Source organism: Mustela nivalis, assembly GCF_964662115.1.
Source record: "Mustela nivalis genome assembly, chromosome: 2".
Classification (NCBI taxonomy): Eukaryota; Metazoa; Chordata; class Mammalia; order Carnivora; family Mustelidae; genus Mustela; species Mustela nivalis.
The window spans coordinates 74,026,410-74,039,106 of NC_139021.1; the positions used below are offsets into that span (position 1 = coordinate 74,026,410).

At 38.7% G+C, this 12,697-nt stretch overlaps 1 protein-coding gene across 4 annotated transcripts in view; it reads left to right on the forward strand.

Moving 5' to 3' along the window:
• The window catches only part of PDE7A (phosphodiesterase 7A), a 123,055-nt gene that overhangs the window by 103,900 nt on the left and 6,458 nt on the right, over nucleotides 1-12,697 (forward strand). For 3 of the 4 annotated variants that reach the window (XR_014308364.1, XM_082719135.1, XM_082719136.1), the window contains exons 6-10: nucleotides 3,106-3,201; nucleotides 5,196-5,296; nucleotides 9,568-9,699; nucleotides 10,107-10,198; nucleotides 12,337-12,481. Coding sequence is in view for 3 of the 4 variants with exons in the window: in XM_082719135.1 (XP_082575261.1) it covers nucleotides 3,106-3,201; nucleotides 5,196-5,296; nucleotides 9,568-9,699; nucleotides 10,107-10,198; nucleotides 12,337-12,481 (566 nt within the window). In the remaining variant the exon portion in view is untranslated. The remainder of the gene's footprint in view (nucleotides 1-3,105; nucleotides 3,202-5,195; nucleotides 5,297-9,567; nucleotides 9,700-10,106; nucleotides 10,199-12,336; nucleotides 12,482-12,697) is intronic. The other variant, XM_082719137.1, reaches the window with a different exon arrangement.

Below are 12,697 nucleotides of genomic sequence, written 5' to 3' on the forward strand. Positions count from 1 at the left end.
GTTTTAAGTAAGCTCCATACCCAGCTTGGAGGCCAACACAGAGCTTGAAGTCATAACCCTATGATCAAGACTTGAGCTGAGATCAAGAGTCAGACACTTAACTGACTGAGGCACCAAGGCACCCCTACAATACAGTATCATTAATTATAGTCACCATGCTGTACATAGCATCCCCCAGACTTATTTTCTAGCTAGAGATTTGTACCTTTTGACCCCTCACTCACTTTCTCAACATTACCAACCCTTGACTCCAACAACCACCAATTTATTCTCTCTATCTATGAGCTTGGCTTTTTGTTTAAGATTGCACATACAGGGGCACCTGGGTGGCTCAGTGGGTTAAAGCCTCTGCTTTCGGCTCAGGTCATGGTCCCAGGGTCCTGGGATCGAGCCTCGCATCGGGCTCTCTGCTCAGCAGGGAGCCTGCTTCCTCCTCTCTCTGCCTGCCTCTCTGCCTACTTGTGATCTGTCAAATAAATAAATAAAATCTTTAAAAAAAAAAAAAGATTGCACATACAAGTTAGATCATGTGGCGTTTGTCTTTCTCTGTCTGACTTACTTCACTCAGCTTAATGTCCATAAAATTAATCCATGTTGTTGCAAGTGGCAAGATTTCCTTCATTTTCATGGCCGAATAATATTCCTTTATATATGTATACCACATCGTCTTCATCCATTCATCTGTCTATGGACTCAGGTTGCTTCCGTAACTTGTTGTTGTAAATAATGCTGCACTGAACATAGGGATGCATATATCTTTTTGAATTAGTGTTTCCTTTTCTTGGGATGAATATCCAGAAGTGGAATTGGTAATATGTTAGTTCTCCTTGTAATTCTTTGAGGATCCTCTTACTGTTCTCCAGAGGGGCTGCCCCAATTTATCTTCCCATCAACAGAGCAAGAGGGTTTCCTTTTCTCCACATCCTTACTGACACTTTTTATTTCTTGTCTTTTTGATAACTTTTCTGCCGGGTGTAATGTGACATCTCATTATGGTTTTGATTTGCATTCCCTGATGATTAGTGATAACTGAGCATCTTTTCATCCAACTCTTGGCCACCTATAGGTCTTCTTTGGAAAAATATCTATTCGTACCTTCTATTTTTTTAACTGGATTATTTGCTTGAACATACATTGTGAAGTATCAAGGCAAAGTTGGTTCTTACAGCTATAACAACAGAAATACAGCTCACTTCTTCACAGATGGTTCCAAACCGTCAATAGAGTGTTATCAGGATTTGAATGCATTTTAACATTTAGTTTTTTAAAAGATTTGAAAGAAATATCATTTAAAGGTGGTATGTCAGGTTTTCTAAAAAGAGTATCTTTTGGTCAGCTGCATCTTTTCCAGGGTTTCTCATTCAGATACTTTTTCAGTTGATTTCTATTTTCCTCAGGCATGGCTTCTGTTGACAGTTGTTTAGGCAGTTTTGAGTAATGAGGTTAGCCCAGTGGTCCTTTCTAATTCTTCATAAGTATTATTACTATGCAATGTGGGAGTACTTAAGTGCTCTATAGATTTTTGTAAGAATCATGGATTTCTTAGAGAACACTAAGATCATGGTAATGTTATTCTTACTGTCTAAATGCCGGCAATAACTTTTAAGCTCATAACTCTTTAAAACTTACATTTTTTTAATTAAGCCACAACATATTTGTCTTTCTAGAGGAAATCTACAAAACCCTGAGAAATACAATAAAAGGTATCAAAAATGGAGAGTCACATCTTGGAAGGGAAACTAACCGTTTCAACAGTAGTAGTTTTTCCAAATGTAATTTCTATACAAGTGTTGACTCCGCTGTCATGACAGATGAGTGGAAGTTGAGGATGAGGTCGTCCCCACTGCATCAGAAAATTTAGCTGTGTAGGGAACTAGAGAAGGTGTCACTGGAGGGAGCCAAGAGAGTCAAATACAATTTATTATTTGAAAGATAAGAAAATCTAGAGCATGTCCAACTGCTCACGCTTATTGAACAATATAGGGAGCAACTGAGGAGGGATATTTTGATTTGCTGGGATGGAGGACGAGGCATGTGGGGTGGTGTGTTGGTAGGATATCCAAGCAAGGTTTCTGAGAAACTCTACGGGGGTTGGAGAGATTGGCTTTGAAAAGGAAAGCAAAACTGTACATTTTCTGTGAAGTCTGAGCCTGTTGAGAATGAGGTGGTGAATGGGAAGTATGTCAGAAGTTTGAGAAGAGAGGAGCTCATGTCAGGATCCCAAGACCCTGGGATCAAGCCCTGCATCAGGCTCCCTGCTCGGCAGAGAGCCTGCCTCTCCCTCTATCTTTGCCTGCCGCTTTGCTTACTTCTGCTCTCTATCTCTGTGTCAAATAAATAAATAAACAAACACTTTTTAAAAAAAAGTTTGAGAAGAGTAGAAGAGCCTTGAAAATAGGCATTTGAGGAGGTAAATTAACCATTTTGCTAGAAAAACATAGTAAGACTGCTGTGTAGTATTGACCATGAACTTAAGAGTGATAGAATAGAATTCTGTTTAGTTTCGTGACCACTGCCCGCCCCCCACCCCTTGGTGCTATTCAGATTTCTTGCTACAAGTGTGAGGGAGTCAAGTGGTCAGGTGCAAAGCTTTGATCTTGAGACCATTGATCCCTCTTCCTAGCTCTGTATCTTGAAGATTAAACACAACCTCCACCTAACACACAGTGCAGCTAAGGCAGTTGACTTTGGATGTCCTCATTCAGTTAAATGTCCTCATTCAGTGGAGGGATGGGTCGCTGAAGGGAGTGCAGCCTTGTTTTGGGTGCTTTGGGAAGCTACATTCAGCTTAGTGTGGGATAGTTTTAAAAATTTCTATTGATTGTAATTATTTTGGTGTCTTTCAAAAAATTGATCGGTTTAAAAATGCTTATCTTATTTGGTTGTAGAAAAATGAAACAAAGCCATTTTTTCCCTTAGAATGGAAAAAAAGAGATGTGAGATTTAAAGTTCATAGCTGGTAAAATAAAAGGATGTAAATTTTATATGGACAAAAAGTGGGAAGTTGTACTCCCCATGTTTTATATTCAAAACCCATATTTGGAAGCACAGTGCAATGATGCAAGCCTTTATTTCTTACTAATATCTCTTCTTCTTTCATTTTAGGAAATAGTCTAGTAAGTTTAACCTTTCATTTATTTAGTCTTCATGGATTAATTGAGTACTTCCATTTAGATATGATGAAACTTCGTAGATTTTTAGGTAAGTGATTCTAACCTGCTTAACCGTAATAACAAGCTACTCCAAATTTAGTGGCTTGAGATGACATGCATTCATTTAGCTCCGAGTCTGTGGGGTCACTGAATGCTTCCTGTGGTCTGGCTGAGCTCAGTTACGAGCCCGCAGCTGACTGTAGGCCAGCTACTCCTTGGGCCTTGCCTGGGACCTCACCTGAGACCTCAGCTGGGGGACACTGGGCTTCCTGGGGCATAGCTGTCCATGGTCTCCCATTAAATTAAAAAGAGGCAGAGGAGTTTGGCACCTTAATAAATTCACATTAAAAACAAAAAAGAGGAGCACCTGGGTGGCTCAGTGGGTTAAAGCCTCTGCCTTTGGCTCAGGTAATGATCCCGGGGTCCTGGGATCGAGCCCTGCATCAAGCTTTCTCCTCAGCGTGGCGGGGGGCCTGCTTCCTCCTCTCTCTCTGCCTGCTGCTCTGCCTACTTGTGATAACTGTCTGTCAAATAAATAAATAAAATCTTTTAAAAATTTTTAAAAATAAAAACAAAAAAGGAGGAAATATTTATTTATTTGACAACAAGCCGAATTTATTCAAGGATTAGTGGCCAGTGTCCGTGAGAGAGCTGGTGTCCCCACGACCCCCTGCACCCCGCCGGTCTCGGCACTGGCTCTCCGTCACTTCCACCACATCCTGTTGGCCAAAGCACATCAGATGGATGAGCAGCACCTCTCTGCCAGGAAGCTTTGAAGGTTCAAAGCCATGGCTGGAGGTCAAAGGGAAGAAGGTGGGACACTTCTGCAGTCGGTTTCTTACACTGACCACTGCTTTATTACAAAGATGACACTGTTTCTGTCCTTTTTAAAAAGTTTGAAAGCTCAGACTTCAAAAAATCAAGTACGTTGTATTTAGGTGTTCTCTTTTTCTGACCCCAGAAATCTCTTTACAGTAAATTTTAAAGATTATTTTTAACATGTTTAAACAAGTAGGGTGATATTTGCTTAGGACTGCTGTGCTAGGAAAAAAGTTGAAGTTTTTCACCAACTATGTTAAAAGAAGTGTGAGGATTATTTCTTACTCTTTTAAAGAAGAAGATAATATTTTCTTTCCTCTTAAATACCAAAGGAAGATAAATTCATTACCTAGGCCTTTGAGAAACTTCTCATGTATATTTATTTATAATTTATATGCCTGTAATATACTTATATATTATATAAATTATAAAACACATAGAAAAATGGATACTAAGAAAAACGAAAAGATTGTTTGAAAATGTGAATTAAAGTAAATATAGAATCCCAGTGCTCATTCCTTCTCACTGGTGAGTCCTGGTTTATCACTGTGGAATTGACTCACTTGACTCAGTGACCAGTAGATTAGGGTGTTATGCTGTTGGGGCCGTACTGCAGACCTGATGGCAGTGGGGACAGCTCTACCCTAATCCTAATCTACTTTTTCATGAGCATGACAGATACTGAACAGAGAGTAGGATTAGCAGAAGGTCCAGCCCTACTACTGAAAAATTAATCCCAGATCCAGAACGTACCTCACTGATGAGGCACCTGTAGGCTCATGTTTATACTCCCCCAGTAACTGTCATATTTTAGTTTCATATCGATATTTGTTCACTGGTAACTGTTTAGAATCTAAAACAGTACTTGACACAAGTATGTGTTGAATGAATTATACTATTTGTTAATTAAGCTGAGAAACTTTTTAAATTACATTGAAAAGAGGGAAGTTTGGCACAGTGATAGATTCACATTTTAAGAGAGAAAAACATTTATTGTTTTGACATGAGTACCTTCTGAAAGTTTTGAACAAGTCAGTGGTCAAATGGTATTGATTCATTGGTATGCATGTGAGTTATGAGGTGATTATCATCTCTCTGAAGCTGAACAGTTAGCTGATAGCCACATGAAAATTTTAAATGGAAAACTTGAAATCATCATAATCTTTGTACTTGTACATGTTTCTCAGCTACAGTGAAATCTGGGGTCTTTTGTCTTTGATGCAGTTATGATTCAAGAGGATTACCACAGTCAGAACCCTTACCACAATGCAGTCCACGCTGCAGATGTTACTCAGGCCATGCACTGTTACTTAAAAGAACCTAAGGTAAGGTGCTGACATTTCCAGTGGGTGAAAATCCTAAGAAAACTTCCTCTGGCTTAACTTTCAAATACTTTTCTTTAAATTAGTGATTTGACTCAAAGTGAGAGTCTTTCTTCACAAGAAAGAGATCTGCCTGGATAACATTTGCCACCGTGGTTATATTTATAAGTGCAGCAGCTGGAGAACTGGGTGATTGTAGAGGGCGAGGCTGAAGTCCAGGCAAGGTCCAGATCCTAGGAACCCCCTGTCCCCCCAGGGCTGTCTTAAGACACTGGCATTTACACCAAGCTCCTTGTGAGCTCCATGAAGGCTGGACAGCGTTAGTCCAGGTCAGTGAATGAATGGGGAGCTACAGAAGGGAAACCGGAGACTCTAGAAACCCCTCGTGGTTGTGGTGTAAAAATGAGTCTGACAAGACCAGGAAAACAGAGGCATGTCAGGAGCTGTTTCATTTCAATGCACCATGAACGAGCCTGGCAGCCCAAGCTAGAACAGGTAGCCTTGGGGAAGGAGAGAGGTGGGTGGTGTGTAAGGTCTCTCGGGAGTTCAAGTGCCTAGGTTATAGTGTCTGCGTGCACATGAGGGAGTGAAATAGGGAGAAGAGTCGATGAAGACCACAGGGGGCAGCGGAGTAGAAGGTGGAAGTCTGTGAGAGAAAGAGTGTAGAAAGGGAGCAAGTTTTGGGGGTTAAGGCTGGTAGAAACGATGAGTTCCATTTTGGATATGTGGAATTAAGCATCTTTGTGTGATATCCAAATGGAGATATGATAGTTGGATCAAAGACTCTGGAGCACAGGAGAGAATCTGTTGGAGCTACAGATGAGAGAATCACTGACTGAAGACGATAACAGAAAGCCACATTTGCCCGTGGACGTTTCCTACCCCTGAGGGTTCTGAAATTATGCTGGGATCCAAATTCTGGCTAGATGTTAGAAAGGAAAGCAGCCTGACCAAACCAGTTTGTGCTAGTTGATGCCAACTTTGAGAATATAGCTCTGTGGTTGACAGTCTTCTGATTTTTGAAGAGATTGTGGAATATGTGAACCTTAGTTTTTAAAAGGATACACATCATGACTTTATTTATTTTAAAAAAAAGATTTTATTTATTTATTTATTTATTTGAGAGAAAGAGACACACACGGCAAGAGAGGGAACACAAGCAGGGGGAATGGGAGAGGGAGTAGCGGGTTTCCTGCTGTTCAGAGAGCCCAATTCAGGGCTCGATCCCAGGACTCTGGGATCATGACCTGAGCCGAAGGCAGATGCTTAATGACCGAGCCACCCAGGTGCCCCTCATCATGACTTTTTTAAAGATTCATTTATTTTATTTTATTTTTTATTTATTTTTTTTTTTTTAAGATTCATTTATTTTAGAGTGAGTGCACATGCATACCTGTTGGGGGGGAGGGGCAGAGGGCAAAGAAGAGGGAGAGAGTGTCCGAGGTAGACTACCCACTAAGTGTGGAGCCTGATTCAGGCCTCGATCGAACAACCCTAAGATCATGACCTAAGCTGAAATCAGGAGTCAGGCACTTAACCAACTGAGCCACCCAGGTGCCCCACATCACAGCTTCTTTTAAAAAGCAATGTTATTGTGAGATCACTTATATGCAATAGTAAAATGTATACATTTCACAGATAGTTGTTTTTTTTTTTTTTAAGATTTATTTCTTTATTTGCCAGAGAGAGACAGCATAAGCGGGGGGAGCAGCAGACAGAAGGAAAAGCAGGCTCCCCACTGAGCAGGGAGCCCAATGTGGGGCTCGATTACAGGACCCTGGGGTTCTGACCTGAGTCACCCAAGTGTCCTTTTGTTGTTGTTGTTTAAGATTTTATTTATTTGTCAGAGATCATGGGTAGAGTTTTGACAAATGTATACTCCCAGATGCCCCAGTTTTTTAATCGAACTTTAGAAAATCTCTGGGCCAAGACTGAAGCCTCTGTTAGAGAGTTCTTTGGGAGAAATTACTTAGTAAGTAATCACCGTACCGTAAATGGAATGGTAAATAGAATGATGAAGGTTAAGTATCCTGTTCTGTGAGTCACAGAAAGTTAATTAACCTAGGGAAGGTGTCTGTGAAGGCTTCTCCCCTCCTGTCTTCCGCTGGCAGCACCCAATCCAGGGTGATGCCTGGAATCCAGGGGACAGAAGTTAACGTTGACACCAGGCAGTGGGCGTGACGAGAGAACATGCAGGATGGGAAGATTGTGGATAAAAATGAGTAAGGACAATCTTAACCACGCAGCTCTGGCAATACAAATTTTTAAACCTTTTTTTTTTTTTTTTTTTTTTTGACACCATAAGATGAACTTTATTTTAAAGCTCATAAAAGGCTTCACAATATCAGTTACAATCAACATTTCTTCCTATTTACACCTTCACATGACGATGTACTGTATAACAAGAGATATAGTTGAAAGTTTTTGTTCTGCATGCTGCTAACACATTTTACTAGTTTTTGCTTTACTCATTGATTTTTAATATCAAAGCAAAAAGTCATATTCTATTGGACAAAATTAATATTAGAAAGCCCTTGTGAAATCAGACTTAGTCTTGTTTATAAACATCTGATAATTCTTTTATATAAAAACTTTTCATCGTTGACATACTCAGTGAACTTAGAGCTTCACTGAAGGAGATAGATAAAATCACTGAGCCCTCAGATGCAAAAATTCCCTTCTCCTTTATTATAGTTTACATTTTAAAAGAGAATCACTCTAAGTTTTGAAAGTGCATTTTTTTAAAAAGCCTTGAGATTATATCTTTTTTATTTTCCAGGCTTTCATGTGGCTCCATGTTTTCAGGTGCTTTCGTTCATTAAGTGAGTACATTTTCCTGGTGCTAGGAATCCAGTGGTAAACAGGACAGGATAGGTCCCAGTGAGGGAAGCAGTCATTAAACAGATAAATAAATGTTGAGCTATGGGACGCCTGGGTGGCTCAGTCAGTTAAGTGTCTGCCTTTGGCTCAGGTCATGATCCTGGGGTCCTGGGATCGAGTCCCACATCAAGCTTCCTGCCCAGCAGGGAACATGCTTCTCTTTCTGCCTGCCACTCTACCTGCTCATGCTCTTTCTCTCTCACTCTCTGAAAAATAAGTAAGTATCTTCAAAATGTTGACATGTATTTTAGTAATTGCTGCCATGGAGAAAGTGAAAGAGAGGAGTGTCCTAGAGAGTGACCAGTGGATGGCAAGCATTTACAGCTTTAAGTAGAGTGGTCAGAAAACACCGAAGCTGAAAGGGAAAATTTGAGGGGGAGTCAGCATAGAAAGATCCAGGCGCAGAGGAAATCATAAATAGAAAGGCCTAGATATAGTATTTAGTAAGAAACCTACTTTCAGTTATTATGTATGATTTCTGTGTAAGAGCTAATTCCTGTACTCAAAGTGAAAAAAAAAATATTCAAAGCCCCCCCAAATTGCTAGAAAGTAAGGGGAAAAAGTTCCCTCTCTGCACTTGCCTCAGCTCTAACTTTAGTGTTTACTTTTTATGTTTTCGTATCTGCACTTATGTAGATTACAATTTTGTTCCAGGTAAGCCTATTAACATTTAATAGCAACAATAAAAATGGTGAGGGTTTTTATTGAACACAGGAGAACTCACTGTTACTAGTTTTCTGTTTGGTGAAGGGCCCTGCTGATAGCTTTGCGGATACAGGTGAAGCCTCGCTCACAGACGGCAGACGATTTGCAGTTTCTTAAGACTTCACGTGACTCGGCTCTGTTGGCATCACCAGATACAGTCACAGGAATGGAAAGAACATTGGCTTTTGGTTTTAATGCACTTTAGAAAAAAAAACTATTAATGTCATTGACTTCTCTGTCTTTGTTATGAAGCTCATAGTTTTCTTTCTGATGAAATTTTTTTTACAAGCTGAAATGTTACATTTTTATTCAAAACAATTTTTTTCATGTGGATTTGTTTTCAACTTAGAACTTACTTTCCCTTCATAGGACGTTTAAAAATTCAGTTGCTCCTCCTCATGTTTCTCTTTTTAATGGTCAACTTTTGAATCTACCTGAGATCATTTGCTATCCTGTGTAATGACACATTAATTTTTTAAGTTAAGTCTTATTCTGGATTACTGTATTCTTCCGGGATAGTGCCTGCCTGTTCTTTTGCAGCTTTCCCTCTGTTTTAGTTATCCTAAGACTATGATACCTTTGCATATTGCTTAATAAATTACTTGTTCCTAAGATGCCCACAGCCCTGCCCAAGGGTCAGGTTGTTTATTTCAGACACGTCTGTAACTAATTCTCTTGTCACACTTCAGCTTGCCAGTTCTGTAACCCCTTGGGATGTCTTGCTGAGCTTAATTGCGGCTGCCACTCACGATCTGGATCATCCGGGTGTTAATCAACCTTTCCTTATTAAAACTAACCATTACTTGGCAACTCTGTACAAGGTTAGTACAATTTTATCATGGAACTTAATATTCTTGCATTCTAGAAAATGTTTTAATGGAGTCGAAGTCATAAACAGTGTCTACGAATGTTGGAATTTTAACCAAATTAATACCTATCAAGAATTCTTTTTTTTTAATATATATACATATTTTTTAAAGATTTTATTTATTTAACAGACAGATCACAGGTAGGCAGAGAGGCAGGCAGAGAGAGAGGAGGAAGCAGGCTCCCTGCGGAGCAGAGAGCCCGATGTGGGGCTCGATCCCAGGACCCTGGCATCACGACCTGAGCCGAAGGCAGAGGCTTTAACCCACTGAGCCACCCAGGCGCCCCACCTATCAAGAATTCTTTATGTTCAGGAAGAGGCTTACCATTAAATAACTCAGATATGCCTTTTTTTTTGTAGAATACCTCAGTACTGGAAAATCACCACTGGAGATCTGCAGTGGGATTATTGAGAGAATCTGGTTTATTCTCACATATGCCATCAGAAAGCAGGTAGGCTGGATTAAGACACGTTTAATTTGTTATGAGCTATGGAGATTAAGCTGGCAAAACAATTTTACAAAGTTTTAAAAATTTATTCAGGTGTTCCACAGTTTGCAGTTTTTGTTAAATTTAATGACTAAGTTATTTTACAAATTTACATCAAAATTATAGTAACTTAAACATTCTACGTATAGAAAGTAATTTTTTTTGGTGAATTTTTATGGCGCACTCTGTGGATTTGAGGATTATAAAATTCACTCCCAACACACAGTGGCTCAGTCATAGCTTACTACTTATTGATGTAAATAGTATTACATATTTCCATGTTACACTCATTATAATAAAACCTTACGTTCTAGGTGTAAAGAAATTAATTGTTCTGTATAATAAATACACACGTTCAAATAAGTTTCAGGAAGTTTTCAAAATGGATAACAAATAAACGAATGCCTTAAGTTTGTTAGCTTAGTCCTGGAGTGACTTCTGGAGCTATAGGATAAAATAGTGATGGAAAGGAAGGAAATACTGATTTTTTTTTTTTTTAAGATTTTATTTATTTGTCAGAGAGAGAGAGAGAGTGAGCGAGCACAGGCAGACAGAGTGGCAGGCAGAGGGAGAAGCAGGCTCCCTGCCAAGCAAGGAGCCCGATGTGGGACTCGATCCCAGGACGCTGGGATCATGACCTGAGCCGAAGGCAGCTGCTCAACCAACTGAGCCACCCAGTCCCTAATTTTTTAAGTAAAGGCCATTTGATGTTAAGAAGGCCATTTGAAAGCCTGATAAAAAGCATCAGCACAAATGAGCCCAATATGATGGTGGTTGACAAAATCTCTTACCATTGATCCACAGAGAAAACTTTACTAATGCCTCACTAAGAGACAATACACTTAAGAAAACCACGTAAATGGGTATAAACCATCTAACTCTAGAAAACAAGGTGAGGCATAAATATATGTTAGGGTACGAAAATCTAAGTTACTATCATAGTTCTTTCCTTTTTCCCTTTCATAATTTAAAACAACTTCATTTTAAAAACTTAAGTATCTTGTGTAATGACCACAAGAAAAAAGCTGGACTTTATTTTTTATTTTTTTAAATCTTTATTCATGGATACCATTTGGAGTTTTGACAATACTTCTGGTAAGTAAAATTGTTTCTTGCTGTAGTACAAATATAATAATTGCGTAAACCATAGTTTTTATGAATTATCTTTTTCTTGATTAAGGCAGATTAAAATGTTTGCTTTATTCCCTTTTTGTCATACTTTACATTTGATGATTAACTCTGTTGATTAAAAACTGAAAATAAGGAACACTGCATAATAGCATTCTTTCATGTTTCCTTTATTTAGGGTTTGTTTTATTTAATATCCAGTATTGTGAGCCTTTTAATCTGATGACAGCTCTTTACTGATCTTTATACATAGGTAATGTTTGTTATGGCCCATTGAGGGGGAAAAAGGCAGGGTTTTACTGTTTGTTTGTTTGTTTTAGGTTTTTTTCTCTTGTTATTTGACTTGAGACAGTTTAAAAAATGATACAGTGTATTTGTATTAACACGTTACCTTTTTCTTTCCAGAAAAGTTGGATTTCATTCAGATAACTTTGATTCTTGAATTACAATTCAAGAACTGAATTGTAATTTTATCTAAACTTTATCAGGTTATTTGGTGGGATTTTATCAGTGTGTAACTGGGCATCTTTGTCAAAATACCTACAGGAATTAATTGTTGAATGGGCTGTTCTTTCTCCGTTTGAACCAACCTTCGTTTGAACCAACCTTCTGGCTTTCAGATGTCAGACACCAAAAAATAGACCAGAGTTGTTTACCCTCAGCACATCCCAGCAAAGAATTTTCTAAAATAACATACCATTGCTATGTAGATTTTTTTCAAGGCAAATAATTCCTCCTTGGCTGGCAAAATAAATCTTTTTGGAATGTATGCATATTGATATTTTCCTTTAAGCTCCTTTGGTTTTAGTTTTCATTATTTTAGTGTGTTTTCTTTAATGCATTTTTTAAAATTCATGTTTTGTGATAGGTTAAAAGTTGAATGGCAATTAGAATATTAAGTTTAAGAAAAAAATCAAGGAGTAACTATTTAATTGAAAGTCTTGTATTTTCTGTTTATATTTCTCTAATTGCAGGCAACAAATGGAGACTCAGATAGGTGCTTTGATACTAGCCACAGACATCAGTCGCCAAAATGAGTATCTGTCATTGTTTAGGTCCCATTTGGACAGAGGTGACTTACAACTAGAAGATGCCAGGCATAGGCATTTGGTTTTACAGGTAAAATGGGGCTGGGAAAGATTGTCTTTCTGGGCTAAATCACATACCCATTAGAATAAAAATGAATTCTTCTGGGGTAGCTTTCAGAGTGGTCAAATCTTGAGGGAAAGCTGTGGAGTCTCCTTCCGTTACGGAAACACTTTCCAGAAGGTGAATCTCCTCATTTGGAAAGCATCATTGCTTTTGTAGTTTTCATATTTGGGATTTCTAACAAAA